Source organism: Lutzomyia longipalpis, chromosome 2 (assembly GCF_024334085.1).
Source record: "Lutzomyia longipalpis isolate SR_M1_2022 chromosome 2, ASM2433408v1".
NCBI classification, from domain to species: domain Eukaryota; kingdom Metazoa; phylum Arthropoda; class Insecta; order Diptera; family Psychodidae; genus Lutzomyia; species Lutzomyia longipalpis.
The window spans coordinates 29,303,666-29,331,193 of record NC_074708.1 but is presented as its reverse complement, the minus strand read 5'-3'; the positions used below and the strand labels follow the sequence as shown (position 1 = coordinate 29,331,193).

At 36.4% G+C, this 27,528-nt stretch overlaps 2 protein-coding genes across 33 annotated transcripts; one reads left to right on the top strand and one right to left on the bottom strand.

Annotated features, from left to right (window-relative positions):
* Positions 1 to 1,987: 1,987 nt before the first annotated feature.
* LOC129791138 (TBC1 domain family member 25) lies at positions 1,988 to 5,904 on the bottom strand. Its single transcript, XM_055829133.1, has 3 exons — positions 5,600 to 5,904; positions 3,356 to 5,485; positions 1,988 to 3,288 (listed from the first exon to the last, which is right to left on the bottom strand). Exons 1-3 carry the CDS (start codon positions 5,648 to 5,650, stop codon positions 2,524 to 2,526), a joined length of 2,946 nt encoding a protein of 981 aa, XP_055685108.1. The 5' UTR covers positions 5,651 to 5,904; the 3' UTR covers positions 1,988 to 2,523.
* A 19-nt stretch (positions 5,905 to 5,923) lies between these two features.
* On the top strand, positions 5,924 to 27,479 carry LOC129791136 (inositol hexakisphosphate and diphosphoinositol-pentakisphosphate kinase). Of its 32 annotated transcripts, none has more exons than XM_055829099.1 (18): positions 11,747 to 11,783; positions 14,439 to 14,848; positions 15,162 to 15,500; positions 15,585 to 15,675; positions 15,740 to 16,187; positions 16,607 to 16,888; positions 16,962 to 17,236; positions 17,306 to 17,486; positions 17,554 to 17,760; positions 17,833 to 18,660; positions 18,722 to 18,932; positions 19,250 to 19,523; positions 20,202 to 20,249; positions 22,459 to 23,634; positions 25,397 to 25,606; positions 26,181 to 26,349; positions 26,421 to 26,640; positions 26,710 to 27,479. In XM_055829099.1, the coding sequence occupies exons 2-18, from the start codon at positions 14,702 to 14,704 to the stop codon at positions 27,400 to 27,402; spliced, it is 5,799 nt and encodes a 1,932-aa protein (XP_055685074.1). In that variant the 5' UTR covers positions 11,747 to 11,783; positions 14,439 to 14,701; the 3' UTR covers positions 27,403 to 27,479. The 32 variants fall into 32 exon arrangements, with proteins under 32 accessions (XP_055685104.1, XP_055685094.1, XP_055685092.1 ...); XM_055829104.1 differs by lacking the exon at positions 11,747 to 11,783 and adding an exon at positions 11,797 to 11,965 and having other exon boundaries at positions 14,481 to 14,848; XM_055829103.1 differs by lacking the exon at positions 11,747 to 11,783 and adding an exon at positions 11,797 to 11,965.
* Positions 27,480 to 27,528: the final 49 nt, after the last annotated feature.

Sequence of the window (27,528 nt, the reverse complement as noted above, 5' to 3'; positions counted from 1 at the left end):
AAAAAACTTTAAAAAGGGAACTAAAAAAAAATGTTGTAGATCGAAAGACAAGCCAGTATTTTATTTATGAATATCAGTTAATTGCTTACATGGTGCGGGTGCACAATATTGCATACGCATTACATCTGAATACAGGATATGGGATCAACTGTTGATTCCATCCTGATTTGTTACGATCACCTCATTTTTTCGGTCTGCTATTTTGATCATGTTTCTGTTTTGTTCTTTTAAAAAATTATTTAAATCATCACAGGATTTTACCCGCTTTCATAAGGAAAACTCCTTATTCTAGGGACCAATCAAGGTACTATTGATCTTATTGAGGATCAAGAAAGAGTAAGAAATCGACAAAACCTTTACCCAACTTTCTTAGTTGGGATAATCTGACTTCATGTGTTGGAAAATATATATATATAAATGCATAGATATATACATTATATATATACACATAAAAATGCAAAGATAAAAATTAAATATAGCATGGATGGAACAGTATAAAGCGAAAGAACGGTAAGTAAAACTTACGGGCTGTGATTCTTTCTTTGTCAGTGAAATGTGAAATTAACGGAAAATTGAGGATGGGCAAATTTAATAATAATAATAATAATAAATTTTATTCACACACTCAAATTTTACATATTCCTGGTGTACAACATTATGATTTAATATTTAACATGAGTATGGATTTTGAGGAAGGCTTTCTCGCGCACCGAATCACAGCCAACGCGCAGATAATTTGTGAGAAGCCTTAATTGTGGGCGTTGGCTGTGATTCGGTACGCGAGAAAGCCTTCCTCAAAATTTGCCCATCCTCAATTTTCCGTTAATTTCACATTTCACTGACAAAGAAAGAATCACAGCCCGTAAGTTTTACTTACCGTTCTTTCGCTTTATACTGTTCCATCCATGCTATATTTAATTTTTATCTTTGCATTTTTATGTGTATATATATAATGTATATATCTATGCATTTATATATATATATTATTTTATTTTATATGTGTATATAAAACGCCCCGCTTCGCGGGGCGTTGGACTTATGCAACTCAAGATATGACATGTAAACTTTAAAACGCGATATCTCCGGAACGGCTACATAGATTTTCTTCATTTTTGGCATGGTGATAGATACTATAGTCAACTATAACATATCAAAATTTGAAGCAATTCTATAAAGCGGTGCTCGAGATATTCATCGAAAACTCATCGAAAATTTTGTTTTCGATTTTAGCGCCACTTGCGGTCATTTCTTGAACTTGCAATGTTCCGAGCAGTTGTAGGGCTCATTAATATCTTTCATTTGAGCCCGAGTTGATCAAAATCGGTCAAGCCGTTCTCGAGTTATGGCCGATTTTCGATGAAAAATTGTGGCGGCCATATTGGCTAAACGGCTTGACCGATTTTCGAAAATGAGGTATCGTTGGAAAGGTCTTGATGGCCCCTACAACATATCAAAATTTCAGACCTCTAGCTATAATAGTGACTGAGATATAACGAAAACAAAATTTTGAGGTTATTCAAAATGGCGGACGCGGGGGTGGGGGGTTGGATTTGACTTCATAATCGGATGTCTTCCACCTGATATATGAACTTTGCCGTTGACCGCAAGTTTCTATCTATTACCGTTCTCTTGCAATATTGCGTTATATTCCGGCCGGCCGGCCGGCCGGACACATTTTTGGCGCATACGTTTTTTGGAATGTGGGGACCCTAATTCGTGCTCATCCCAAGTTTGAGCCCGATCTGACGACTTTGCATTTTAGAGTGTACACAGAAGCTGTGCTTCTTTTAAGAAAGAATCACAGCTAAAAAGCACAATAGTGACGTCATTCTTCTCATTTTTTAACAAATCTTTGTTAGAATATCTCAGTTAATACCAGTGAACTACGGAAACTCTGTTTGACAATTTATTTCTTGATCCTTAACAAGCTTACGCGTCTCCCGATTATTTCCTAAAATAAAGAATTTTCCTTGCAAAATCGAATAAATTCCTTTTCATCCAAAATTTTATTCTCGATCTTGCTTTATAGATCAAATTGAGATCAAAAAAGCATTAGTTTGATTTTTTTTCATAGATTTATATCATAATTATAAGTAATTTGGAGATTAATTTTTTTTAAATCAATTACACCGTTTTTTATCTGGAAGAATCTTCCGCTGATCTTCGATGGAGATTTCGAAAAAAATACTGAGCATATAAATTACAAAATTCTATTCACATAAATAAATCTTAAATAGCTACAATATTTTTTCTCCATTATGTAAAAAATGCCATAACTAGGAACAATAAATCACGTTTATACGATTATAAAGCATATTTAGGGTCATAATAATTCTATTATAAAAATGCAAAATTACCTTGTAACACTCTTGTTTTAATTTTTTTAATTGGAAAAATGCACAAATCTTCGGAATATTTACGCATTCGAAATCTCCAGACGAGATCACAGTGCGAGGGGGAAAAGAATCTCTCTTTATATCGCAATGGAATCACAACAAAAGTTTTCAGCTTACGTCTTTTTTTTTAGAGTCTATTGGAATGTTTTCGGCCTGTTCCGATAATCCCGGACCTGCCCACGGTCCCCGTGGCTGTATTCTGGGATCTCAAGTAGTCTGCATACATTCGACGGGCATGATTGAGTGTCCGCGTGACATTGTGCTTCCTGACCATCTTGTCGAAGTGCATGGCCATCTCATTGTAGTCCATGTTGCTCTTTATCACAAAATCCCGACTCTGGAGCAAGAGGGAGAGTGCCAGGAAGATGAGGAAGGGATTCCCACCGCCAAATTCACCGGGTGGCGGGAGATCTCCCGGAATTTTCGGTGGTGCCACAGAATTGCTCGCTTCCGATGCTTCCTCGCATGAATTTGTCATTGTTGCCGTGGCTGTTATTCTCTGATCCACTTCCACTGTTTCGCGACATTCTGCCTGCTTATGCGTCTCATTCCAACTGTCTGATCGATCAGAGTCGGATTCTTCGCCGTACACAACGGAATTCCGGCTACTTGGCTTGGAATCATTGCGCCGGATAAGCAGGCGAATGGGTGTAATTGATTTCCCACCATTAGTCTCATCCACAATCTCCCCATCGTACTCCAGATCAGTCTGTTCATCGGGTGTGGTTAGATTTACACCCGCTACCTGTCGTTCATCCTCAGCTCCCGAATTGAGCTGATGCAGCGGATTTTCCCAGATGAATACATCCGTTGTGCCACTTGTTACCTTCTCCGAGCCCGGATCCTTCTGATGGCCATTGAATAAGCTCTCCTTTGTTGTATCCTCACAGACCTAGAAGAAAAAAACCCAGGAATTTAGCAAACAAATCCTCCATCAAAATGAATTTAAAAACTTTTACCTCAATAGAATTCGTCTCTAGCTTGGTGTAGGCAATTCCCGGGGATTTATTCTTATCACCACTATTGAGAGAATCTCCACTTCCGGGTGTGTCACAGTCCAGGAGGGAATTGAAGTGTTTCTTCTGGAAGTCCGGACCGAAGAGCTGCCTATCGAGATTCTCCAATTCCAATCGCAATTCCCTCGTCATTGACGTCGTCATGGGGAAGTATTCTTGTGAATCATCCGGACTATCATCGAGGCAGCGTGGATCGAAGGGATTTGTGAATTTGGGCTGCTGCCCATCCTCCTCGTCTTTCCCTTTCTCCCCCACTTTGGCGCCAAAGCTGAGGAATTCATTGAAATTCTTTACCAGCTTCTGCCCCTGATCATTATTTTGCTGCTGAATGCTGTCAAAGGATGCAAGGATGCCCTTTTTACTCGCTGCTAGACGTTCCTTGAGCTCCTTGAAGTGCCCACCGGATTTCTTCTGAAACGGATACCGATTGACTGGTTGCCTTCGAGGCGCTTCCTCAGGCGTTGGAGGCTTCTCAACTTCATCCTCAATGGGTTTCTCCTCGACAATCTCATCATCCTTTGCGAGGCATTCGGGAAAGACAAATTTCGTCTCATCGAGACTTCGGTGGCTCTTGGGATTACCAATATCGGGGCTTAGGCACGCCAGGGTCTCGTCCAGGCTGTGATTGAGGCGCTTTGTGGTACCCAGTGGAGCTGGGCTCGTTGGGTAGCTAATGTGGTGACTCTGAAGCGATGCAGCTGAATTCTGCCGTCGTAGGGCACATATTTTCGTGTAGGGATTCTCTCGGGGTGTCCGGAGGATTGACGGGATGCTGGGAGTTGCAATTTCCGGAGTAACCTCAAATTCTCTCTCGAAGAGTTTCAGCTCCTTCTCGGGCGGATCCGCTGGGAGGGAGCTCCAGAGAACTTCAAGCATTCGTAGGGAATCCTCAAAGGCAAATTCACGCTTCATCTCCAGCAGCAGCCAGCGGTAGCAGAAGAGGAGATCATCTGCCTGCTGCGCCTTTAGGTATTCGTAGAATTCGGGGTCGTAGTGTTGGAGCGAAATGGTGAGATGGGTGAATTTCTGTGTCATTGCCAATCCGTCGAGCATGAAATTCCCACTGAGACGTCGCATGACGGCACAGAAGCAAATAAATGCCTGTGCTTCGTCGCCACCCATTGTGACCAGGAGGGGTGATGCAATGTCCGACATTCCCTGACAGTAGCTCACGGATGGGTGATTGAGAGCGAATGTTGTGAGAATGTTGAAGAGAGCCGCAATATTTTGATTATCATCACTGCCAGCGTAGAAGGGATGAAGCCTGTCGGTGCGCAGGACATCCTTCCTCACCATACTCGTAACGTACGCCAACTCACCGGCAACATTCCCCCGTTGCACAGCCGCCCTCCATGTCTCCCTGAGCTTGAAGTACTCCGCTGACTTCTTCTTTATGTAGTCCATCCTCTCGCGTCCCGTCATCCCATCCGGATAGACGTTCAGGATGTGCTTCCACACCACGCGTCGTAAACTCGGATCAATTCCCCCCAAGTAGATCACCTGCCGGAGATTGAAGGGCTGAACAATTTGTCCCACGGAATCGAGCATTCCCCGGAACTCGGCATCTGTCAGAGGATGCCGTGGAGGTTGGAGAATTGTCTGTTCATCAATGAAATTGAATGCCCGTTGAACCATTGAGAAGGTTCTCTCCATTTGGTTCATAAGAATTCCCGGAAGTCGATTCTGCACCGTCTGGACATACCGCTGACCCGCTCCCAGCGATTGATTGAGCATATTCTCCTTGGGAGCTGCTGTGGCGCTCGAATTGCTCGTATTGTCCCAATCTGGAGCCTCCGAGAAGGGCTTAATGTCCACCCGGAGGTTCAGGCATGGCTCCGATGCCGTGGAAATGGAGTAATTGTGCGCTCTGAGGAATGCCGCATCCAGATCCCAATCTGACAGCACTGACAGGTAGATTTCCTGACCATTGGGATCAATTGCCTTGTAGCTAACGGTGAAATCTGTCTTGAGATCAAATGCCTTGGCCAGGATACTGTAGAGAACCTCCAGGGATGTTATTTGTGGATCCACGGAGAACTTCCTCCATTCCGGCGGTAAATTCATTTCGTACTTCTGCAAGAAGAGTTTTACAATCAATTTGCATTAATTTTCACATTTTATGAGGGAATTTCAATGAATTTTTAGTGACTTTCACAACACAAAAAAAAAACTTTCCAGACACCTCACCTTCACTCGCACCCTCACGGCCTCGCGGCTATATCCCAAGACCCCTGCCATTGCAGCGCTGTTGGGGCAACCTTTTCCAATCACTTAGGTACCCTGACTAGAGGTTTCAAGCATTTCCAGACTGTGCAAAACCCGGAAAATACGTTTTTTTCACCTTTTTCATTAACACAAAACAATATTTTTGCTCCGCTGAGACACTTTCACGCACACATTCACCTCCCCCCACACACACACGAGCAGAATTCACGCGAAAAACGAGGAATTGAAGTTTAAAAAATTGAAACTTTGACATTTCTTCCGGACTCGAAAATATTTCCGAATTGTTGTCTTTCGGAGTTTTCCGGTCAAAGTTTCGCGAAAAAAAAGGGAAATTCGCCAGGCCAAGAAAAAAGTGTAGAAAAATTGTGGAAAACATTCCTGTGTTGATTGGAAAAGCATTCTAAATTACTCTTTTAGCATATTAGGAGAGTTTTCATGTAAATACAGAAGAATTGAGTGTTTGGGAGTGATTGAAAAATGATTGGGGAAAGAAAATCAATGTCCGGCGCGACATGAACGCTAAAAATATTTACCACCTTTCGTCTCTGCCAATATTACGAGTACGGTGATGTATCAAAAATACCCAGCAGTGTACGAATTTGCTGGCAATTGATACAGACAGAGGAGAGGAACGAGATTGGGGAGCGTGTGTTGGGGCAGGTGTGTGGGTCAGGGGTTGACCCTTCCGTGTACTGCGTCATTCATCCCGGAAGTTTGCAATTTTATCGATCACCCGGAGGGAGAAACTGCAGCAGCGCCTGAGAATGTCGTACACAGAGCTCGAAGTTGGCTATCAAGGACTCCAGCAGGCCACAAGCAATAGGCCAGGCTTCTACGTTGGTGAGGTGAGTCCACTTTTATTTTATTTTCACTCCATTTTGCATTAGTTTTGTAGGGAAATTAGGAAAATCCATTGATTTTCCACAATGCAGCAGCTAACAGTGTGAGCATGTCATTCCTCAAAAACGTGGGCGATTGCTCCAATTTTTTTTCCAATTGAATTTCCTGATAAGATCACACACCACATTCTAATCCACTACGTCTGTAAATAAATTGGACTGTTTACCAAAATTTCCCTGATAACAGAAAGCTCTCGTGGAAATTTTTATTTTGCTACTGTTTGTGGCATTTCTTATGTATTTCTTAGAGAGGAGAAGATCATCAAAAGAACTCTCTGTATCATAATAAAATATGAGATAAGAGCAATTCATTTAGCAATTTTGTACAAATGTCAGTAGAGCTGGTGCTCTTCACTGCATCCCAAAGAGCAGAGATTAGTTTTATAAAAAAAAATCAGCACTCTGCTGTGGCAATGACCTAGATGTGATTTTTTATCTGCAAACTAGGGGCAAATGATTTATGAAATGAATGACCCAGAGGAAAATAAATTCGCATCTTCGTGGATGAGGCTCATCAAATGTCCAAGAGATTCTTCTTTAAGTAATACAATACAAGAAACGTTATCATTGAGAGACTTATAGAGATAAGAAGTACATAAGTTTCCTAAGAGCTGAATTTCGTAAAACTCTACTTAACTTGATTCTTTCAAACTCCAAAATAGAAAAGATTTGGAACGTTTAGAAATTCAAGACAATCAACAAAAAAACGAATTTTTAGAAAATGAATAATTTAGGCCTGAAGATTATCAAAAGAATCATCAAATTGGCATTTAAGTACTTAAAACTGGAACGTTTTTAATAGATAAAAGTCTTGGAGAACAACCCCCAATCGCCTTAATTCTCAGCCTTACACGTCTAATATTCACTCTATTCTGGTTAAGCTACGACTAAACAATAAATATCTATTAAACTTTTACCTATTCATTAACCTATCACTCTCTTGCATTTTCTTACCAATTTATGCGCCTATAAAAGACCTAAGCTAGCCTATTTTAAGTCAGCTCGAGTTGGCAGCCGAGTTTTTTTTTCAAAAAAAGTTTGCAGCTAAAAATTGTTTTTAAATTTTAATTTGAGCAATTCCTGTAAATATTCATGACATTAGCAGCATAGATTTCTTACTCTCGTCAAGCTATTTAACCAATACAGCGTTAGCCAAAATCAGCGGTAAACGCAGTTAATCTGATCCATCACAGTTTTCGTCGAGTTAGGGGTCAATCACTATATGAGCAGATTAACATTTACTGGATTGTAAAGCTGCTAGGATTGCTACAAATACATAGAATATTAAAACTAAGAAACGAGAATAAAAATCACTAAAACAAGCTTAATTGATTCCTTTAATGAAAGAAAAATTTTATTTTTTCCCCTTTCTGTATCTGATTATTCTTTTATTGCTTCAAGAGATCTTTATTTGGCTATCTCAACTATTTTAGTCATATGTGCCATTTACAATGATTTTTATCTGCATAAATTAATTACTAAATTGGAGTAGAAAAGATATTGATAAGCCTCTAATAAAATTCACAATCTGATTGGCATTATATCAGAGATTTAATTGTAAACATCAACAGTACAACATTATACACATAATGCTGCAAATTGGATATGTTACATTAACCGGTTGACAATCAAGTTCACTATCAGAACAACATTAAAACATAAAATTGATATTTTCACATAATATCTCTGACGGGTTATGACTATTGCTGCCTCTACATAGAAATTCATATCCTATCTCTGTGGGGCTCTAATATAAAATTATTCTATTATAGCTATAATTAAAATGTGCTAATTACTCTATACTTATTTGCATAAACACAACATGTGACAATTTTTATTTAATTTTTCAGTCCATTGAGCCAAACTCACACACATCCTCCCTTTCTCTTCTGCTAACTTCCTCTATACGTACGTAACCTACCTGTGGGGTATCAGGGAGAGAAAAAAAGTTTATTCTAGCAGAAGTTTTGCGATGGAAAAGCCACACAGTGGCGGTGTTTTCAGAGTTAAAGAGCAGCGATAGAATAATATACAGTGTGTGTGATACATTTAAAAAGCCATCTCTTCTATTTATTTTCATTTTGCGTGAGAATATTATTTTTAAACCAATATGAGAAAGTCTCATTGGATAAATAATCGTGCCTCCGTGAGGAGAGCACCAGAGTAGTTGGTGTGGAGCATATGGAAAGGTGGAAAAGTGCGCATAAAGTTTATTTTTTTCTGTCATTTTATTGAGTGAAAAATTAGAAGAAAATTTGTCTTTATATGGATTTAATAGTAAATCCATAATCTCATTATGGATTCATCAGCAATTAGGACTAAAGGAAATAGATTTTGGTGGCACGAGATGTATTTTGGGGAACTGGAAGTAAGTGTTGTCATTCATAATTTTCTTTTTCACACACTACATGACTTGTTGGTTGAGTCAGCAAATGTCGTTTGTGCTAATTGACTGGGTCTGTCAGTCTTTAAGGATTTTTGCGTTTTTAGTTAATTAAAGCTCTTTTAAATCAACTCGAAAATATATAATGGCAACAAAGTAAGAAAATTATTCATAATTCAAGAAAGATTTAATTCTTCAATTAATGTCTTAATGATGCAGAATTATTACGAATAATTTTGATTTATTTGCATAAATATATTCTATTTTAAACCCAAATATTGGGCCTTATTCAGCGACCAAGAAACCCTTGAATTTCGTTTGAAATCTCGAAATTTCAGTGCAAAATTCAAAGATTTCAAGGGTTTCTTGGTCGCTTAATAAGGCCCATTGATTAATATTCCAACTTAAAAGTCTTTTAACCCCAAAATTTCTTAATAACTTCAAACACTTTAAAGGTTTTTTTTTTAAATCTATTTGAATTTTATTATACAAGGCAAGAAAAAAGTTCTCTTCCTAAAATTTTAATAAACATTTATTCATTTAGGTGTAATTCTGTCCCGCGAAGAGAAACAAACACAAGTTGAAATTACCTACCCTCATTTTACGGGGAACACTAGCAAACAGCATGTACAGAATAACAACAAATATTTGCCAAAATTATATCAAAAGATAACAAAATGATTTTTTTAGTGCAATTCTATGCAAGAATATAAGTATAACGAGGAATTTTCATTTGTGGGATTGTTTTAAACGAAGCCAGAAAATTCATCCAATCTAGTAAATAAAATACGTGAGATTTTCCCTGTTGATTTCTGGAATTATGTTTCAACTCTTGAAAATCCGGCGGACTTGATCACCAGATTTTATGAATCCAGATGATCCTATTTGATCCTATCCTATCGTCTTGTTCCGTGTCCTGGGAATATTTGTCTCGGAGTTTTATGATGCGAGATTGTAATCCCAGGGCCTCCATGTTAACTTCCTCATACTCTTCTTTAAGCTCCTTTAACATCTTCTTCAGGTCATTCAAGAAGGTCAAGTCATTCCAAGGTCAAAAAGCTTGGTTGAGCTCATAATCAATTCAACCAAGAAAAATGATCTTTTTACGTTCTATCATTGATAGAGTTGTGGTTAGAGTGTTGTTTCGCTGAACCTGATGTAAGTAACGCGTCTTCTTTCAATCCTAATTAATAAGACATCTGCTTTACAGAAAGAATTTCATCGATATAGGTGACAGTGAATGACAGAATTTATCTAGCTTGTTTAGAACTTTTACATACTTCGTATATGCCCATTCCTTGCTTTGACTACCTATTTTAGTTATCAATTTTGATTCCCTGGCTGATTTGCACTAGGGTGTTTCAGAGATTTTCTTCAGAAAATGAAGCATATTGCTTTATACCAAAGTTGTCCAAAAACTCAATGGCATCTCTATAACCTCTGTCTACAATAAGAATATCATTTGATTGCAACGAAGTATGGAATCCTTCTTTCTCTCGATTAAAAGAAAAATGCGTAATTTAAGAGTTTGGTACTCCGACATCAGGACTCCAAAATTGGTTTTTTCTAGATTTTAGTTCTCACAAGTGAAAGTCACAAATAGAAAAGTTTAGAATAGACTAAAAAACTATTGTTTGTTGTTCCAAATAAAAGATAGTTAGACATTGGTTAGGGTCACATCGGATGTACCTATTAAAGTAAAAATAAGGAGCAATGTACATTCGATGTGACGCTAACCAATGCTTGACTATATTTTCGGTCTTCCTTTTGTCTTAGTACATTCTTGACCTCTTTTGAAGAAGTTTTCAAAAACAGAAAAAAGAATTTGTATGAAGCGACAGATTTTCTGATGTACGTAGATTTGTGCTTAAAACCTCTTTTTAGCCATAAAGAAAATGTTCAATGACATTCCGTGTGTATGAGTTTTATTTCAATTACAAAGTTTTCATTTTTTGATTCTAAAAACACTTGTTTTGTTCCATAACTATTTCCCTTCTTTTGTGTTGTAGGCCAGTTAAAATTTAATTCTAGGCTTGGCCTGTCGAAAAGTTTCTTTGGCAGTGTGGCAGGTAGCTCCGTCTTGTTGAAAATACATATTTTTTAATCTATATACTTGTACAATTAAGTATTGCGCATAGATGTTTTCGGGGTGGCTAACCCAATCATTTTTTTCTGTCAGTTATCATAGTTCTTATTATCTAGACCTAGAATCACTAGGAGAGTGGATTAAAAAAGATTTTAATGTATAAATTATAAAATTTGACTCTACTGGGAATTAAATCCTTGCACCTGATAGTGCAAATCTAAGGGTTGCGAGACTAGAACCTTGAATTCATGAAATTAATTGATCTTGAAATGTACCAATTAAGCCCTGGGTTCCCCTAAAATGTTCCATAAAACATTATTGAAATAAATTGCTTCTGTTAGAGGTTCTCAACAATATTTTTTAAAGGGTTCATCAATAATGTTCTTTCTTTTGAGCCATAAATTGCCTTACAAATCAATATATTGAAAGTGTTCAATCGACATTTTGTGTATTTATTTAAAATCTTCGTGAGCTGGTCGAGGCGGAAAATTTGGAGAGGGTCATTTGTGTTTTCCTTTAGACGTGTGCGGAGTGAGATGAACAAAACCGTGTGTGTTGGGAGTAAAATGCGATGAAAATTCCATCGTAAAATATCGTAAGACGATCGGATTCTTGTGTATACCAAATTATTGTGTACGCCACACATTTTTGCTCACAATAAAATACTTGAGAGAGCCCCACAGCGACACACAACAGCATAGATTTATATCCCAACGAAAGTCGAGACTTTTATTTAGTCAGTATTGAGCTTTGTTGTCACTAAGAAGTCTCTTTTCGGTGGGTTTCTCTTCGCATTTTCCGCGCGTTTTTCCTTACGTGTGATATGCTAAAAGCGTGCCCCATGATATTTATTAGGGTGGTTGCTATTCGTTGTTATTTTTTTTTGTTTCGTGTGTGTGACGACAAGAATATTATCAAATGACTAAGATAGTGAACTATATGTATTTATTGTATATAATGTAGGTTTGTGGGTGAAAAAATATAAAATTCTGGAAAACTCCGATAATTTCAGCAAATATCAAATAAATAATGTGCTAACACCGTGTTTTTTATCAACGATAAACTCAAGAATAGTAAACGAATGGCAGGGACATGATGATTGTGTAATTTATAATAATGTTTTTAGTTGTAAAAAAAAAGTTATTTAAATATTTGTGATTTTTTCTCCAACTTCTCTCTGTGATTGAATGTAAATTGATTTGTGTTTAGTTTTTCTAGTGAAAACATTTTCACAATCTTAAGTAGAAAAAAAAATTAATGAATTAGAAGACAAAAAGGCATTAAAAATGGTTGGGTGGTGTGATGAAATTTGAGGGAATTTTTGTGACTTCTTTTTCTCTGAAGAAAGAAAGATCAAGTACATTGAGTGAAATATATTAAAATACATGACCTATATTTTCAATAGAGCTCGGGAGGCACACACAATCTTCTGCAGTTCTTTATACAAAGTGTTCAGTATACACTTCAATAGATCCATTTGGCGGCATTTAATTGCGATGAAAGCCACGATTGCCGGAATATGTCGGTGTAATGGCAAAAGTGCATTCTTTTTAAGCACAAAAAGCGCGAATAATTTGTTTGCAGTGATTCATGAAAATTGCTCTTCAAATATTCTCTGTTATGTTACCAAGTGAATTTTTGCCATCCCATGACAAAGTATAGCGTACACTCTATTAAAGGAACTAATTGCTCAATTATCCGTGTCTTTCAAAGCAATCGATCATACTAAAATGAATTGATTACACTGCATATTATGGAATTATGTTGAGAAAGGTTTCAATCATTACTCAAAGCAATTCAGACAATAAACTTCTAATAGAGTTATGAGAACTATATCGAATCTTTGTTAGACTGTAAAGAAATATTTAGATAAAGTGTAAGATTTCAGTTATTTTCGAAAGGAAAATTTTGGTATCGTACACAACGTGCATGATTGACAATTCAAATAACCTGGGTTCAAATGACGATCAATGCAAATTTTTTTCACCACTTTTGATACTCGTTTAACATTTTTATGCAAATGTGATGGATTTTTCTTAAATAAAAATATTTCTTTATTGAATGGGATATGCGAATGATGATTTCATAGTAAAATGAAAATGCATTTTTGTAATTTCTACTTTCCCCGTATGATAATGCTATCAGTTCACTTGACATAAAGCTGCTATATTTAATCCGCAGCTAAATGAAATGAAACGAAAAAAAAACTTTATTGATGAGTAAATAAATTGAGAAATCTCAGGTCAATATTTGCTACAACATAGAATTGTTTTTTTTCGCTGAATTGTGCAATTGATCCCTGAATTTTTTTTTCGAGAGTTGTAAGAAAGAATCGTGTGCTCTTCTAAAATCCCAAAATTTATCTGCGATGAATGTGAATTTTTGTGCTTGAAACCTGCGATGAAGGTTAAATTTCTTCAGCACGTAACTAACACATAAGGTGTGGGGGGGATATGGGGGAGGAATAGAAAAAAAAGATACCACACACGTAACCTTATCATCACATTATCAATCCATTGTCAACAAAATCACTTCTCGGTGTCTAATTGACGCATTTTCTCACCACCTTCCAGTTACTTTGCGTCTGGTGAGAACAAATTATCGTGGCTGTTACTTTTTTGGTTATTCCTGTCAATAGGGCATGGATTACGATGAGAAAAAAAGTGATTTATTATAAATAGACCAAAAGTTTTTTTTTCTTTCCTCAACGTCTTCGAGAACTTCATTAATATTGCGTGTGTTGTGTGTGTGTGGTGCCTCTCGACGAAACCTTAGGAAAGACTTTAATTTGCATAAAAAGTTAGGAAGAGGGAGAGATTATTGAAAAATCAATTGAATTAGAGAGAGGAATGTGGAGCTTATTCTGACGATTTTCTCAAAAGGCACAGGGTTATTTGAAACAGTTGAAATTAAGTTTTTAATTTAAAGATTAAATAAAATATTATGAAAGATAATAATATGGAGGGATAATGAAACGTAAATAAGAGCAAATACGTTAAATTTTAAAAGTTAATTTTAAAAGAAAGTCTTTCTATGGATTTGCGGCAAAGGTATTGCTCCAAAACGGCTGGGTCGATCGGCTAATTTCAAGTTATGAGCCGTCAAAAAAACTGATTACACGCACATTAGGCAAAAGTTTCGTTCAAATAAGGTATTTTTTGAATCTAAATTAGATATTTGAGTCTCAATTAGATATTTTTTGAGTGCCGAAAAGACAAATTTGCGTCAAGTTTTATCCATAATTTCCTTAACGATCATTTTGTTACAATTTAACGAATAACCCTGTGGCCTTCTTGAAGTTCTCAATGGATCATAAATTTTCAATTGGTTTGTGTATTCAGGGGAAAAGAAATATCAAAACAGTTCAATGTTGAAAAATAAATAAATTTATCATTCTTACTTTTCTTCACTACTTATACCAAATACAAACAGAACAATTAACTTGATAATATACAATTTTCAATCGATTTATAGTGCTAAAAGTGCCTGGCATAGTGCTGCAATGTAATAATTAAAAGTGATTGAGAAAATATGACAGAATGTGATAATTTTCCTACAATTTGCAAATTTCCATGTGACTCGTTGGCTGAAAGAAGAAATCCAGAAAAGAGTGAGATTTGTGGGAAAATTGGTGTGTTGAGTGTGTGAAAAAAAAAACAGAGAACAGAATCATAAAAGAAAGAGAGAAAAGTTCAATGGAATGGTCGTGGTTGAAAGATTGGTGGAGATTGAAGAAACTCCGACGCCGGCAAAAATGCCACGATGGATATGAGCACAGTAATGATAATGATGACGATGAAGAAAACTACAATGAATACTGCTACTGTGACGAATGCATGAATGTAAATCTTTTCTCCTTTTTTCTCATTTTTCTTTATTTGTATTTCTTTTCTTCTCTTTCTCGATATCTCGTGACAATAAACGTCATGTTTTGTTTTAATATAGCAATTTTTCAATAAAGTTCATCATGTGAATTAAATTATTGTTCAATTTGTCCACCATTGATGCGGTTTTTCGCGTGATCTTTAATTGATCTTGTGTGATCTTTCGAGTTTTCTGATATTATATTACTTAGGAGTATTCGTACATTTTTATATCATTTTTTAGGATAGGTAAGGAAAAAATATTTATTTCCTTTAAAAATCGTTTTTTTAGGGAGATATTGATCTGTGTGATCCAACTGAGATCGATTCCGATGGCAGTGTTTCATCGTGTTCGGGAAAGCAGGTTGTCGTGGGTGTATGTGCCATGGCAAAGAAGTCTCAATCAAAACCAATGAAGGAGATCTTAACGCGACTTCAGGAGTTTGAGTACATAAAGATCGTTGTTTTCCCGGAAGAAGTGATCCTTAAGGATCCCGTTGAAAAATGGCCCATCTGTGATTGTCTCATATCCTTCCACTCAAAGGGTTTTCCCCTTGAGAAGGCTGTCAACTATTCCCAACTTAGGAAACCCTATGTGATCAACAATCTCCACACGCAGTATGATATTCAGGTATTAGATCATAATGTAAAGGACTTTTATCGATGTCAGACTTTGATTGATAAATGTATTATCATTTAATTTTTCCATCAATAGGATCGGCGAAAGGTTTATTCAATTTTGGAAAGTGAAGGAATTGAAATTCCACGTTATGCTGTTCTCGATCGCGATTCGCCTGATCCTAAACGTAAGATCATCTCCCCCATTTGTGAGTTATTTAGTTTAGAGATCATGATCGTTTTTTTTTGTAGATCACGAGCTTCTTGAGAGCGAAGATCACGTTGAAGTTAATGGGGTGACATTCAATAAGCCCTTTGTGGAGAAGCCGGTCTCAGCGGAAGATCACAATATCTACATTTACTACCCAACTTCGGCGGGTGGGGGTAGTCAGCGACTTTTTCGCAAAATTGGCAGCCGTAGTAGTGTGTATTCCCCGGAATCACGCGTAAGGAAGACTGGATCCTTTATTTATGAGGATTTTATGCCAACGGATGGGACAGATGTGAAAGTTTACACAGTAGGACCGGACTATGCGCATGCTGAGGCGAGAAAGAGCCCAGCACTCGATGGAAAGGTTGAGCGTGATCGTGAGGGGAAAGAAATTCGATATCCTGTGATATTAAGCAATGCGGAAAAGCTGATTTCACGCAAAGTTTGTCTTGCTTTCAAGCAAACTGTCTGTGGTTTCGATTTACTGAGGTATGTCGGATGATTAGACATATTTTGGAATGTTTATTTGTTTTATTTAAATCATTAAGGAGAGTGTGGAACAGCACGGTTTAGGACCTTTAGCAGTTTCCCAAAGAATCTTTTATTAAATTATTTTTTTTTTAAAGGTCAATTAAAGAAAACTATTGACTTTGAAATAATTATTATAAAATTAAAAATTAATTATAAAAAAAATAACTAAAATAACACACTTTGTAGGCTTGATGAAGAGGGAATAAAATCTTTGAAAAGTCGTATGTAAAACTGTTAGGGAAAATGCTAAAGGTCATAAGTCATTTCCTCATTAATAATTCAATCGAAATTTAATCATGATTAAGGCTCAATCAAAAGATTCCTTAAGACTAAATCTAAAATTATTTTTTGATCAATTGTTTTGGCTTCCTTTAAAGGGCCAATGGGAAGTCGTATGTTTGCGATGTGAATGGTTTTAGTTTTGTGAAGAATTCAAATAAGTATTACGATGATTGTGCTAAAATACTTGGGAATATGATCCTGCGGGAACTCACGCCAACACTCCATATCCCATGGTCTGTGCCATTTCAACTTGATGATCCACCAATTGTGCCCACAACTTTTGGTAAAATGATGGAATTGCGATGCGTTGTGGCTGTGATAAGGCACGGTGATAGGACACCAAAGCAGAAGATGAAGGTTGAAGTGCGGCATCCAAAGTAAGGAGGAAAAATTCCATACAAAAGGATCCTCAAAGGATCATTGATTAAAATTTCATTCATTCTTTACTAGATTCTTTGAAATTTTCGAAAAATACGATGGCTACAAGCATGGTCATGTAAAATTGAAACGTCCAAAGCAACTACAGGAGATTTTGGACATTGCACGGTATCTCCTTGCGGAGATTCAGACAAAGGCAGCCGATGCTGAGGTTGAGGAGAAGCAGGGAAAGTTGGAGCAGCTAAAGTCCGTCCTGGAGATGTATGGGCATTTTTCGGGTATTAATCGGAAGGTGCAGATGAAGTATCAGCCAAAGGGGCGTCCACGTGGTTCGAGTTCGGATGATGGTGAGTGTGGGAAGGTTAATCCCGCGGGAATTTGTTTAGTTGTACAATGGAAAAGTTTATAATTTCAAGGTATGTCACTAGCAGATGCGCCAAAGGAACCATCCCTTGTACTCATACTCAAATGGGGTGGTGAACTTACGCCAGCCGGACGTGTTCAGGCTGAGGAGCTTGGGAGAATTTTTCGTTGTATGTACCCCGGGGGACAGGGAAGGCATGACTATTCGGGAACACAGGGACTGGGATTGCTAAGGTGATTAATATCCACGTGAATCCACGTGAAAGGCAAACAAAAAACGGGGAGCATTACAAATTTTTAGCATTTCCAGATTGCATTCCACCTTCCGGCATGATCTCAAAATCTATGCAAGTGACGAGGGGAGGGTACAAATGACAGCGGCGGCTTTTGCAAAGGGGCTCCTCGCACTTGAGGGTGAACTAACGCCCATTCTCGTACAAATGGTGAAGAGTGCAAATACAAATGGTCTCCTGGACAATGACTGTGATTCGAGCAAGTATCAAAACATGTAAGTACAGAGTAAAAGCTGTGTGCGAGGGAGGGCTTTAATTACTAACTTCAATGTTGTTCGTGTTTCAAGGGCAAAAAATCGTCTTCATGAACTAATGCAAATAGATCGGGACTTTTCACAAGCTGATCGTGAAGCAATTAATCCGGGAAATAGTCAAAGTATCAATCAAGCTTTGGATTTTGTGAAGAATCCCGTTCAATGCTGCCTGCGCGTTTGTGCACTCATTCAATCACTAATGGCGGTTATTGCGGTGAAAAGGGATGACCCAAAGACACGCGATGCAATCCTCTATCATGGGGAAACGTGGGAGTTAATGGGACGTCGCTGGGGGAAGATTGAGAAGGATTTCTCCACGAAGAATAAGACATTTGATATATCGAAAATTCCCGATATTTATGATTGTATCAAGTATGATTTGCAACATAATCAGCATACGTTGCAATTTGAGCAAGCTGAAGAATTGTACATTAATGCAAAGTACCTGGCGGACATTGTAATACCGCAGGAGTATGGGTTGACGGTGCAGGAGAAGATTGCCATTGGGCAGGGGATTTGTACGCCGCTGCTGAAGAAGATCAAGTCGGATTTGCAGAGAAATATCGAGGAGGCGGGTGATGAGAGTGTCAATCGGCTCAATCCCCGCTACAGTCACGGTGTCTCAAGCCCAGGAAGGCACGTCCGGACGCGACTGTACTTCACTAGTGAGAGTCACGTACACTCCCTCCTCACAGTTCTCCGCTATGGCGGATTGATCAATACAATGACTGATGAACAATGGCGTAGGGCCATGGAATATGTCTCAATGGTCTCAGAATTGAACTATATGTCACAGATTGTGATTATGCTGTATGAGGATCCCACGAAGGATCCCTGCTCGGAGGAGAGATTCCATGTTGAGTAAGTTTTTGTTCATTCTTTGAAGGGAATTTTCTCTATAAAAATTTTAATTTGCTCAAAGGCTTCACTTTTCACCGGGTGTCAATTGCTGTGTTCAGAAGAATTTACCCCCTGGTCCTGGCTTCCGGCCACATAGTCGCAATGATTCAGTCACCTCGAAGAGCACCAGTGGGGAGGAAGATTCAGCAACGACACGAATTGACGAGGAAGATGCTCAAAATGAGGAAGAAAATACACAAAGCACGCCACAGAATTCTGATGCAGCTGATTTGGTAAATAAGAATCAAGAATATTTTTGAAGAATAATAAATAAGTCATAATTTTAGTTAGTTACAAAGTTTTAGTAAATTGCGTGAGAGGAGTACTTGAATAAATTCAGTGATAAAAATAGAAAATTTTGAAGATATTCACCGAAAATAATTTTTGGAAAATATCCAAATGTCTCTCAATAATTTCTAATTGTTTATACACGGCATTAAAATTATAAAGGATCATGGATGTGTGTATAAACACCCGCCGTGTACCAGAAATAGCATTCATTGATGGGAATTTATTAATTTTACAATTTATTCTGTATTTTATTGCACAGAGTGCAAGGGGATCAAAAGGTGAGAATTCACCGTCTGAAATTGCTCCGCTTCATCAATTTACATCACCAAAGATTAAATCATCAGAACCAATTCCCATTGGATCGTGCCATACGGTTTCCGGGCACGAGGCAATGGATTTGGCAAAGAGATTGAGTAAGGAATTGGCAACGCAGCAGCAAATGCAGAGTGGATCATTGGGTGCAACGAGATCAATGAGCCCGGATACGGAACCACGATCGCGATCGTACGAAACGACACAATCAAAGCCGAAAGGTAAGATTTTTGTGAGAAATTTTCTTATCGCATTTTTTCTCGTTTAATCGCCGCAATGAAAAAGGAATCTTAACTCAGTCATTACCTCAAGCTGGGAGTTTTATCTTTTATACTTTAATATTCAAATGAGAATAACATTTTCGCTTGAAATATTCATATCAGTACTCACATGTCTTGTTTCCCATAAAATTAAATGGAAGATTATGAGGAAGGATGAAGATATTTTTATCCCCCCATAAAATTGGCAAGAAGGATAATAAAATAATGAATTTACAATTAATACAAAATCTTCATAACTTGCCAATTTAGCTGCATGTATGTATAAAATAATATTTCTTATTTAATATTTTCATTATTTTTTTTTAACTTGCCTTATGAGAAATTTCTTTTTTTTTTCAATTTATTGTTTATTTTTCTAAAGTAGAGAAATGCCTTAAAAAATCGATGGCATTTGTGGCATTGTGAACATTTCATTATATCCTATTCTTTCATTTAAGCGTCATTTAGCGTCCTTTCTTTTATTGTGTAAATCTATTAGAAGAAAAAAATCTCTGTAGTGTTTTGTAGAGTAGAATTCATTCTCAAAAAAAGGGGACGAAATAAGAGGGTTGAACACATTAGGTAGTTTGTAGTTCTCATTAAAGCATTAATGTGAAACTGTTACAAATTCCCTCTTAGCTGATCACTATCCGCGATACCAAAGTCTCCAAGCGGTCAATGACGAAGGTAAATCGTGATAAAATCATCCATTGATGGCGCATTTTATCTTTTTTTTTTCTTTCTTTTTAACATTTTATGCTAATAATTTTGCTGAAAAAAAAACAAAGTGATCAACAATCGTGAAACTTTATTATTTAAAAATGCTGAAGGCTGGAAAATTGATTAGTGCATGGTTCCAGATTAAACAGTAAATTGTTACTCAGAAGTTTTATTTTTTTTATTGAATAATTTTTAAAAATAAATGAATAGTTTGAATTTAGGCTTAATATTAAAAATTTATTAATTTTTGTTTAAGTAAAAAAAAACTTAAAATTATGAAAAAATATGTTGGGCTATTGAACTGACCTTTTTTCTGGTCCCCTTGTTAAAAAGTAAGGGGAAGCTTTCAAAAGGTAGCTACGTGATGGCCTCTTAACGGATAGGAGAATATTGATCTACTGATCAGACCAAACAGATGGGGCGCTTCTGTCGGATTTAAGTAACTTTTTACGTAAAATTTCAAGAATTTTGCTTAAGAATTAACTGTTCTACACAATATTTAAAAAAAGATTGCGAAAATTTTTTTTAAAAAACTACCTGGACAAATCTGGGTTGAAGCAGCTAAAATATTTAAGGAAATCATTCGAAACTTGTGACAAGCTAGGAAGAGATTTTCTTTACTAAAGAATTCATTATTAAAAAAAATTCTTAGGTCTATAATAAAATTTCTGAGTAACATCTGTTTTCTTAATTTTTCTACGGTTAAAAAACTTATTTTAAAGCTATTTGCTAATGTTCTACATTTATTTTTTCAAAGTTAAAAAAATGAATCATTTAGAAATGAATTAGTTGGCTTATTTCTTATTAATTCTCTGGCAAATCATTATTTTTCTGTAATTTTTCACAAATTGGCAAATTTTCATCCTCTTTTCAATTTATATTCAGTGATTTTGTGTTTTTATTATACTTTATTAGTGTATTTATTTAGGACCTACACAAACAACCCTATTGAGGACTAATATTTTGTTAATTTGTCTCTTTTTCCTTAAAACCAATCTGAAAAAATTACTAATTTACGAATAATTTTTTTCTGAATTGTTTTTTTGAGGGAAAAAAAGTGAAAGGGGTGTGGAGATGACGACTAATGACGATGAATCAATGAAAAAATGAAAATTAATTTGAAATTGCACATCTGGCCGACTTTTGAACCGTGTCTTTGACCCGAAAAAATGAAAAGAACGAAATTGAGAAGATTCTGGTGGAATATACTACAAATCAGGACCTTCTTTAGAGCATCCATCCTCATTAGATGGTTGAGAAAGCATAAAAAAAAGAAAGACGAAACGTTGAAAAATAAAAAGCAAAAAAGCTTTTTATTTAAAAAAAAATTGTTTTCTCAAACAACTAATGAGAGTCAAATCTGATAAATCCTTTTCACAAAAGAAAACCTTGAAAGATAAAAAAAAATCGTCCGATAAAACAGAACAATCTCAAAATCAAAAAATCGAAAAATTTCAAAAAGAAATGAAGATATTCCTTCGCAATAAATCTTACTAATAGCATGGACATTATTTTACTAATTAAAACAAAGAAAATTAACGGAACGAAATTAAGTTTTCTTACTAAATGAAAATATTGAGTTGCTGTGTCAATTAATTCATGATAAAAAAATATGCTGAGTTGCATAATTTGCATAACACAAAGCGTTGGTTGGTTTTTGTACTTTGCAAAAAAAATTACCAAGAGATAGCAATTTCTTGGATTTTCTTTTTGTTTATCTTTATCTTTTATTTTTAATATTTTTTCTTTTCTTTCTCTTTTTTAATTCTCTCATATTCCAAAAAAAAATCACAACCCAATCTACTCGTGATTCCTTAATTGCTACTCTTAAAATATTTTAAATAATTGGATCAAAATGAAATTAAAAAAATAAAAAATAATGTTTTTTAATTAAATTAAAAAATATATCATCATTCACCGCTTGATATTTTGATATCCTTGTTTTCTCTCTGTGGATTGATCCTATATTTGTTTATTTTTTTGGTCCTTTTAATATCGTGATCTTTTTTTTTATTTCTTATAAATATTTTTAAAAAAATGTTTGTATTTTTTCGATGTTTTGTAACCTCTCAATAAAAAAAAACTTTGTATTTTTTCCTAATCTCTCTTTTAATGTGATCCAATAACTTGTGTGAATTTTTGAAAATTAAAAAATAAATAATTTAATAAATGGTAGAAGACAAGCTAGATGAAATGCCCGGTGCTTTGCCTCCTTTGCATGGTAGAGAGAAGAAAAAGAAGGCATCAGTATCAACACCACTGTATGATATTAATTCGGCAACGAATGAGCTGCCACTATCGGCAATAAGTTTCAAATCGAACCCCACTAGTCCGGAAGTTGGGGAATCTGTTGAGGATGAACCACCTCTATACAGTCTACGTCCACTAAGTGGTAGCCGAATATCGTTAATGGCGACAAATGAGCGCCCATTGTCGTGTATGTGCCTCCATAGACTGTCGGGGAGGGATGTGGAGACTCCAGATGCTGCCGAGGGTATCACAATCCTTCGGCGGAGTACGCTCCACAATCCCGTGACGTCAATGGTGGAGCTGGATGTGGGGAGAGACGGATTGGGGGGAGCATTAGTGGTGAATGATACTGATGGCAATGGGGGTGAGGAGGAGAAGAGACGTGCAAATTCAGCACCAGCTCGTCTATGCCCATGCATGCGTGATGCAGCAATTAGCAGTGCCGTAGTTAATGATGACAATAATTTATTGCCACGCATTTTGATTGATTCACCACGCGATCCACCAACAACACAACACAGCACAGCTGAAAATCTTTATCATGAATTACATATGACCAATAATGGCAATAATAATAATCATAATAATAATAATAACATTAATAATAATAATAATCAAATACCGAGTCATCTAATAAAATCCATCTCAGATGGTCTCATTAATACCACATTAATGGCATACGAAGATAGCGCGGTGGTTGATGATGCAACACAGCATACACAGTGTGTTGATGTGATGCGAAAGAGGTGCAATGATACTAATGCAAAATCCCATCATGGTGTCATAACAAATGTGTCCACCTCTCTTTCAACCACACCAACATTTAATCATAATCATGCATCAACAAAAACCCAACAACACAATTCAGATATCACGGCAACAACGACAGCCGCCTCATCCGTACAAACGTCATCAACGAATACAGTGAGGCGTCAACGACACAGCATCGCCGGCCAGATGAGCTATTTCAAAATGTTGGGTTTTGGCGGATTTAGCAAGAAAATGGCCAGCACCAATAGTCTATTTAGTACGGCAGTTATCAGTGGGAGCTCATCGGCGCCCAATTTGAGGGATATGATACCCAGTACAGCATCGCCATCAGGTAAATTTGTTTTATAAATCTTGCATCTATAACATTTTTTTCTTTCGTTTTATTAACTTTTCCCACTTTTCCCTATTTCATCTAACAAATTAATTAAGGGAACTAATTTTAATTTAAAGATCAGTAACGATCATTTGGTTTTCATTTTACTCCTATAAAATTAACATTTAACGGTTCAAAATGTTCTGTAATAATTTAGATTCATGTTTATCTTCTTTTATTGTTTAGTAGAGATTTGTTTTTTTTAATGAAATTTCTTAGAGGCTTCTTCTTGTACTTAAGTATATTTGTGGGAGAAACTGCTAAAGTCGCTTTGAAGTTTTATTTTGCAGTTCACAATTACTCTACTTTACATCACAGTCAACCCTAATTGGTAAAACGTAATTGATAAGCTCTAAGTACGGAATTGCTGACGAGAAAAATTATATTGCCGTCTAAATAAAATTATCTCGTAACAGAATAAAAGATTTTTTAGGCTAAAGATTCAAAGACCTTAAAGTAAGGGAAGGGGTATAATCTGAAAAATTAGTAGACGACAGATTACTAGAATTATCTAAAAGAAATAACCTAGGTTTGACAATTTTTACTTTGTTATGTGCGCTTGACAATTTTTAATGACTTTGACTTCTGACTGAAGTTATTTCTTGACTTAATTAGACTGAGTATTCCACTGTGAATTTTTTTTTAAAAATTTTATTGTCAAATTTAACAAACTAAAAAAAATTCATGTTTATGGGTTATGCATTTCGATTATTGACTTTTGTAATACGGATCATAAACATTTTTTAACTGGCATAATAATTAAATTAGATTCAGTATTCATATTTCATTGAAATAACATTCTCATGAATAGATTTATTGAAACTGCTGAGAGCAGTTATATCTTCAATTTAAAGGAAAACGTTCGTATTTTGGGTTTCTATTCTGGAATCAGGGAAAAGTTTTCCAATACAATACAAGAAGATCTTTATTTTTCGTTTAGTTCTGTAAAAATTGGCATATCACTCATTTCTAAAGCGCAGATTAATGTATTTTGTGAACACCATTTTTGTAGAGTTTGAGAAAAGCTCAAAATCTTCTAATTTTTCAACGAAATTGAGAGAAACGGCGTAGGTTATTTTATAGGATCATTTCGCCATTATTTGTGAAATAAGACTTCATGGAAATTTATGCGGGTTGATCCTTTAAGGACCGTAAGGATTTCTTTAGGCCAGTTTATCATTTTATTTTCGGTATGAAAACATGGGATTTGCTTGCTTAGAAAACTTTGCACTTTGATTCAGTCTTAAGACTTACCTGAGACACCAAAAACGGTGATTTTTGGTTAACTAACGATTATATCGGATTAATTAAACTTTCTTGTTTTCCCGACGTTAAAGGAAGCACTATTGTAGAAGCAATTACTGAAATCTTTAAAAGGCTTTATTTAATTCCTAACTGAGAGAGCTTAAAGGGTTTTAGAAGGGGAGAAAGCTTTCTTAATTGGTTTAATATGAAGAAACTCAAAAAAAAAGAAAGAATTCATACACAATTTGTTTTTTTTATTGTATGTAGTTTAAAAAGCTTTGTAATGCACAAAATTTTTTTTTGCATGATTTTATTTTTTTTATTCTATTAATTTTGGAAAATTAATTATTTGTGTTAATTAATTTATCTTTTGGAATTAATTGGAAGAGTTTTGGCATTATTTCTTTGGTTAGTGTGTTTTGTTCTAATGATTAGAGAAGAAATAGTCGAAAGAGAATATTCACTATGTTCACAGTACTTGAAGGGATTGGAGGTGTTCCGTCCATCAGACCCCTCGAGACGCTCCACAATGCGCTATCGCTGAAGCAATTGGATTCCTTCCTTGAGACCATGACGGTGGCCCCGATGTTCAAGACTCCGGCATCGTCACCGCCCAAGTATCCGTCGACACCACTTCCGACGCCCGTGCAGACGCCACAAAATTCAATTCCGGAGAAGTTTATAAGTGAGTAGCAAACATTGCATACTCTCAAACATCATTTTTTGCAAATACCTGGATTCTCTGGAGTTTTTTTTTTTGAGAAGATTTTGGTTTTATTTTTTCAATTATAATCATTTTAAAAATATTTTTGAAGATAAAAAGAAATTGTTAATAGTTTTACAAACAAAAAAAATAGGAATTGTTGTAAAATTTTTCTCTTTAAGTTTTATATTTTTACTCTTTTTTCTCTCTATACATATTCTGCAACTTTGATGAGATTTATTTTAGACACAGCGTAACCTGAAAGATGAGTGATGTTTTGTTTTTGATGAAATAAAAACTTTATGCTGATGAATATTTCCTCTATTTCTTGTTTTTCTTTCTCTTACACTCTGTATTATAAATACATAATGTAATAAAGCTAATTTTCAGCTAAACATGTTGGCGCAGTTTGATGATTTTTCTCCTTCCCAATAATCAATTAATTAGCCAAATGTCCAAGACTAACAATTTACCTTTTATCCTGGATGTAGGAATTTGTTGTAGAAGAATTTTCTTTTTTAAGGATTTTTTAATGTTTTTAATTGACTAATTAAAGGTTCTTTTGCACGCGATGGCATTGCAGACTGGAGTGGACAGTCGAGTATGACGAGTAGCCTGAGCGCTATGTCAAGTGGAGGTCCACCGAGTCCAAATATATCCGAGAATACCTTCTCAAGAGGATACTCAAGTACGGATATGTCGGCAAGCATAAATAGCACAGATGAGTGAGTTTTCCTCTTTTTTTTAATTTCCCTTTTTCTGAGAGGAACAGATATTGATGAAAATTCTTTGCCAGACTTGCCATTCTGGGTGCAACTGCGGAGCTTTGTCAAATGTTCCCAACATTGGATGCTGATCTCTGTGCTGTAAGTCATCAATTGACACTGGAAAGTCTCCCATTGAGCTGTACAGACATCAGTCAGGGTGCCAGTGGGGAGCTTACGCCCATAAGTACGGGATCTGATTTTGATTTTAACACAAATGACGCAACAAAAGGATCATCAACTGATGAAATAGTTGAGTTTCTCCTTCATTTTTGTGATTTTTTTCACATTCTTAATCATTTTAATTCCTTCACGAAATAGGGCATTGAGGATTCAGATGAGGAAACAACGGTATCTGCAACGGCGGAACTTTCCTTTCCCACGGAGGGATTCCTCTCAATGGACAATTTGAGGAATTTCAATGTTGCCAATGAGCCCTACAAGAGATCTCTGGAAACATACCAAACATCCGTGATGAATATCAAGCGGAAGCTCAGTGAAAGATGCATTTCCGAGGAGAATGCTCATGCAACGGGTGCCACACCCAAATACCCCGGTCGTAGTCCGCGGATTCAGAAGCAAATCAGCGCCTATGAGAGGGAATCACGCAAGATGAGTATGCGAGAGCCCCAACCGCTGGCACCGCCACTTGCACAGCGTGAAAGTCAGTCACAACATTGCATTTCAGCGGATAACTTAACCCGTTCGGTTGTTGGGGAAGTTGTGCCCGAGAAGGAGATTGCGGCAAAGACAAAGTCATGTGCAAATCTTAAGATTTTCTCCTCCAACACTCCAGGGGCGCTTGTGGTGAAGGAGAAATTTATTGCACCACCCAAGAGGGTGGCAAATAGCTTCCATGGGAAGACGCAGTTTTCCCAAAATAGTGATCTCTTCCGCAGAACTATCAGCCAGGGTGTCGTTGCGAGTGGTGATGCACCCACAAATCGCTTTACCACGACTATCGTGCCTGAGGCATCGTGCTATGAACCAGCAAGATCAACCAAAGAGGATTAAAAGCTTCAAAGACACAAAAAAAAACAAAATATATTTCAATGTTGACAAATTCAATAAAATGCTGTTAGTTCAAGATACAGAGGAAGCTAATTATTTTGGAAAAGAGAATTTTTTGGTACAAAGGTT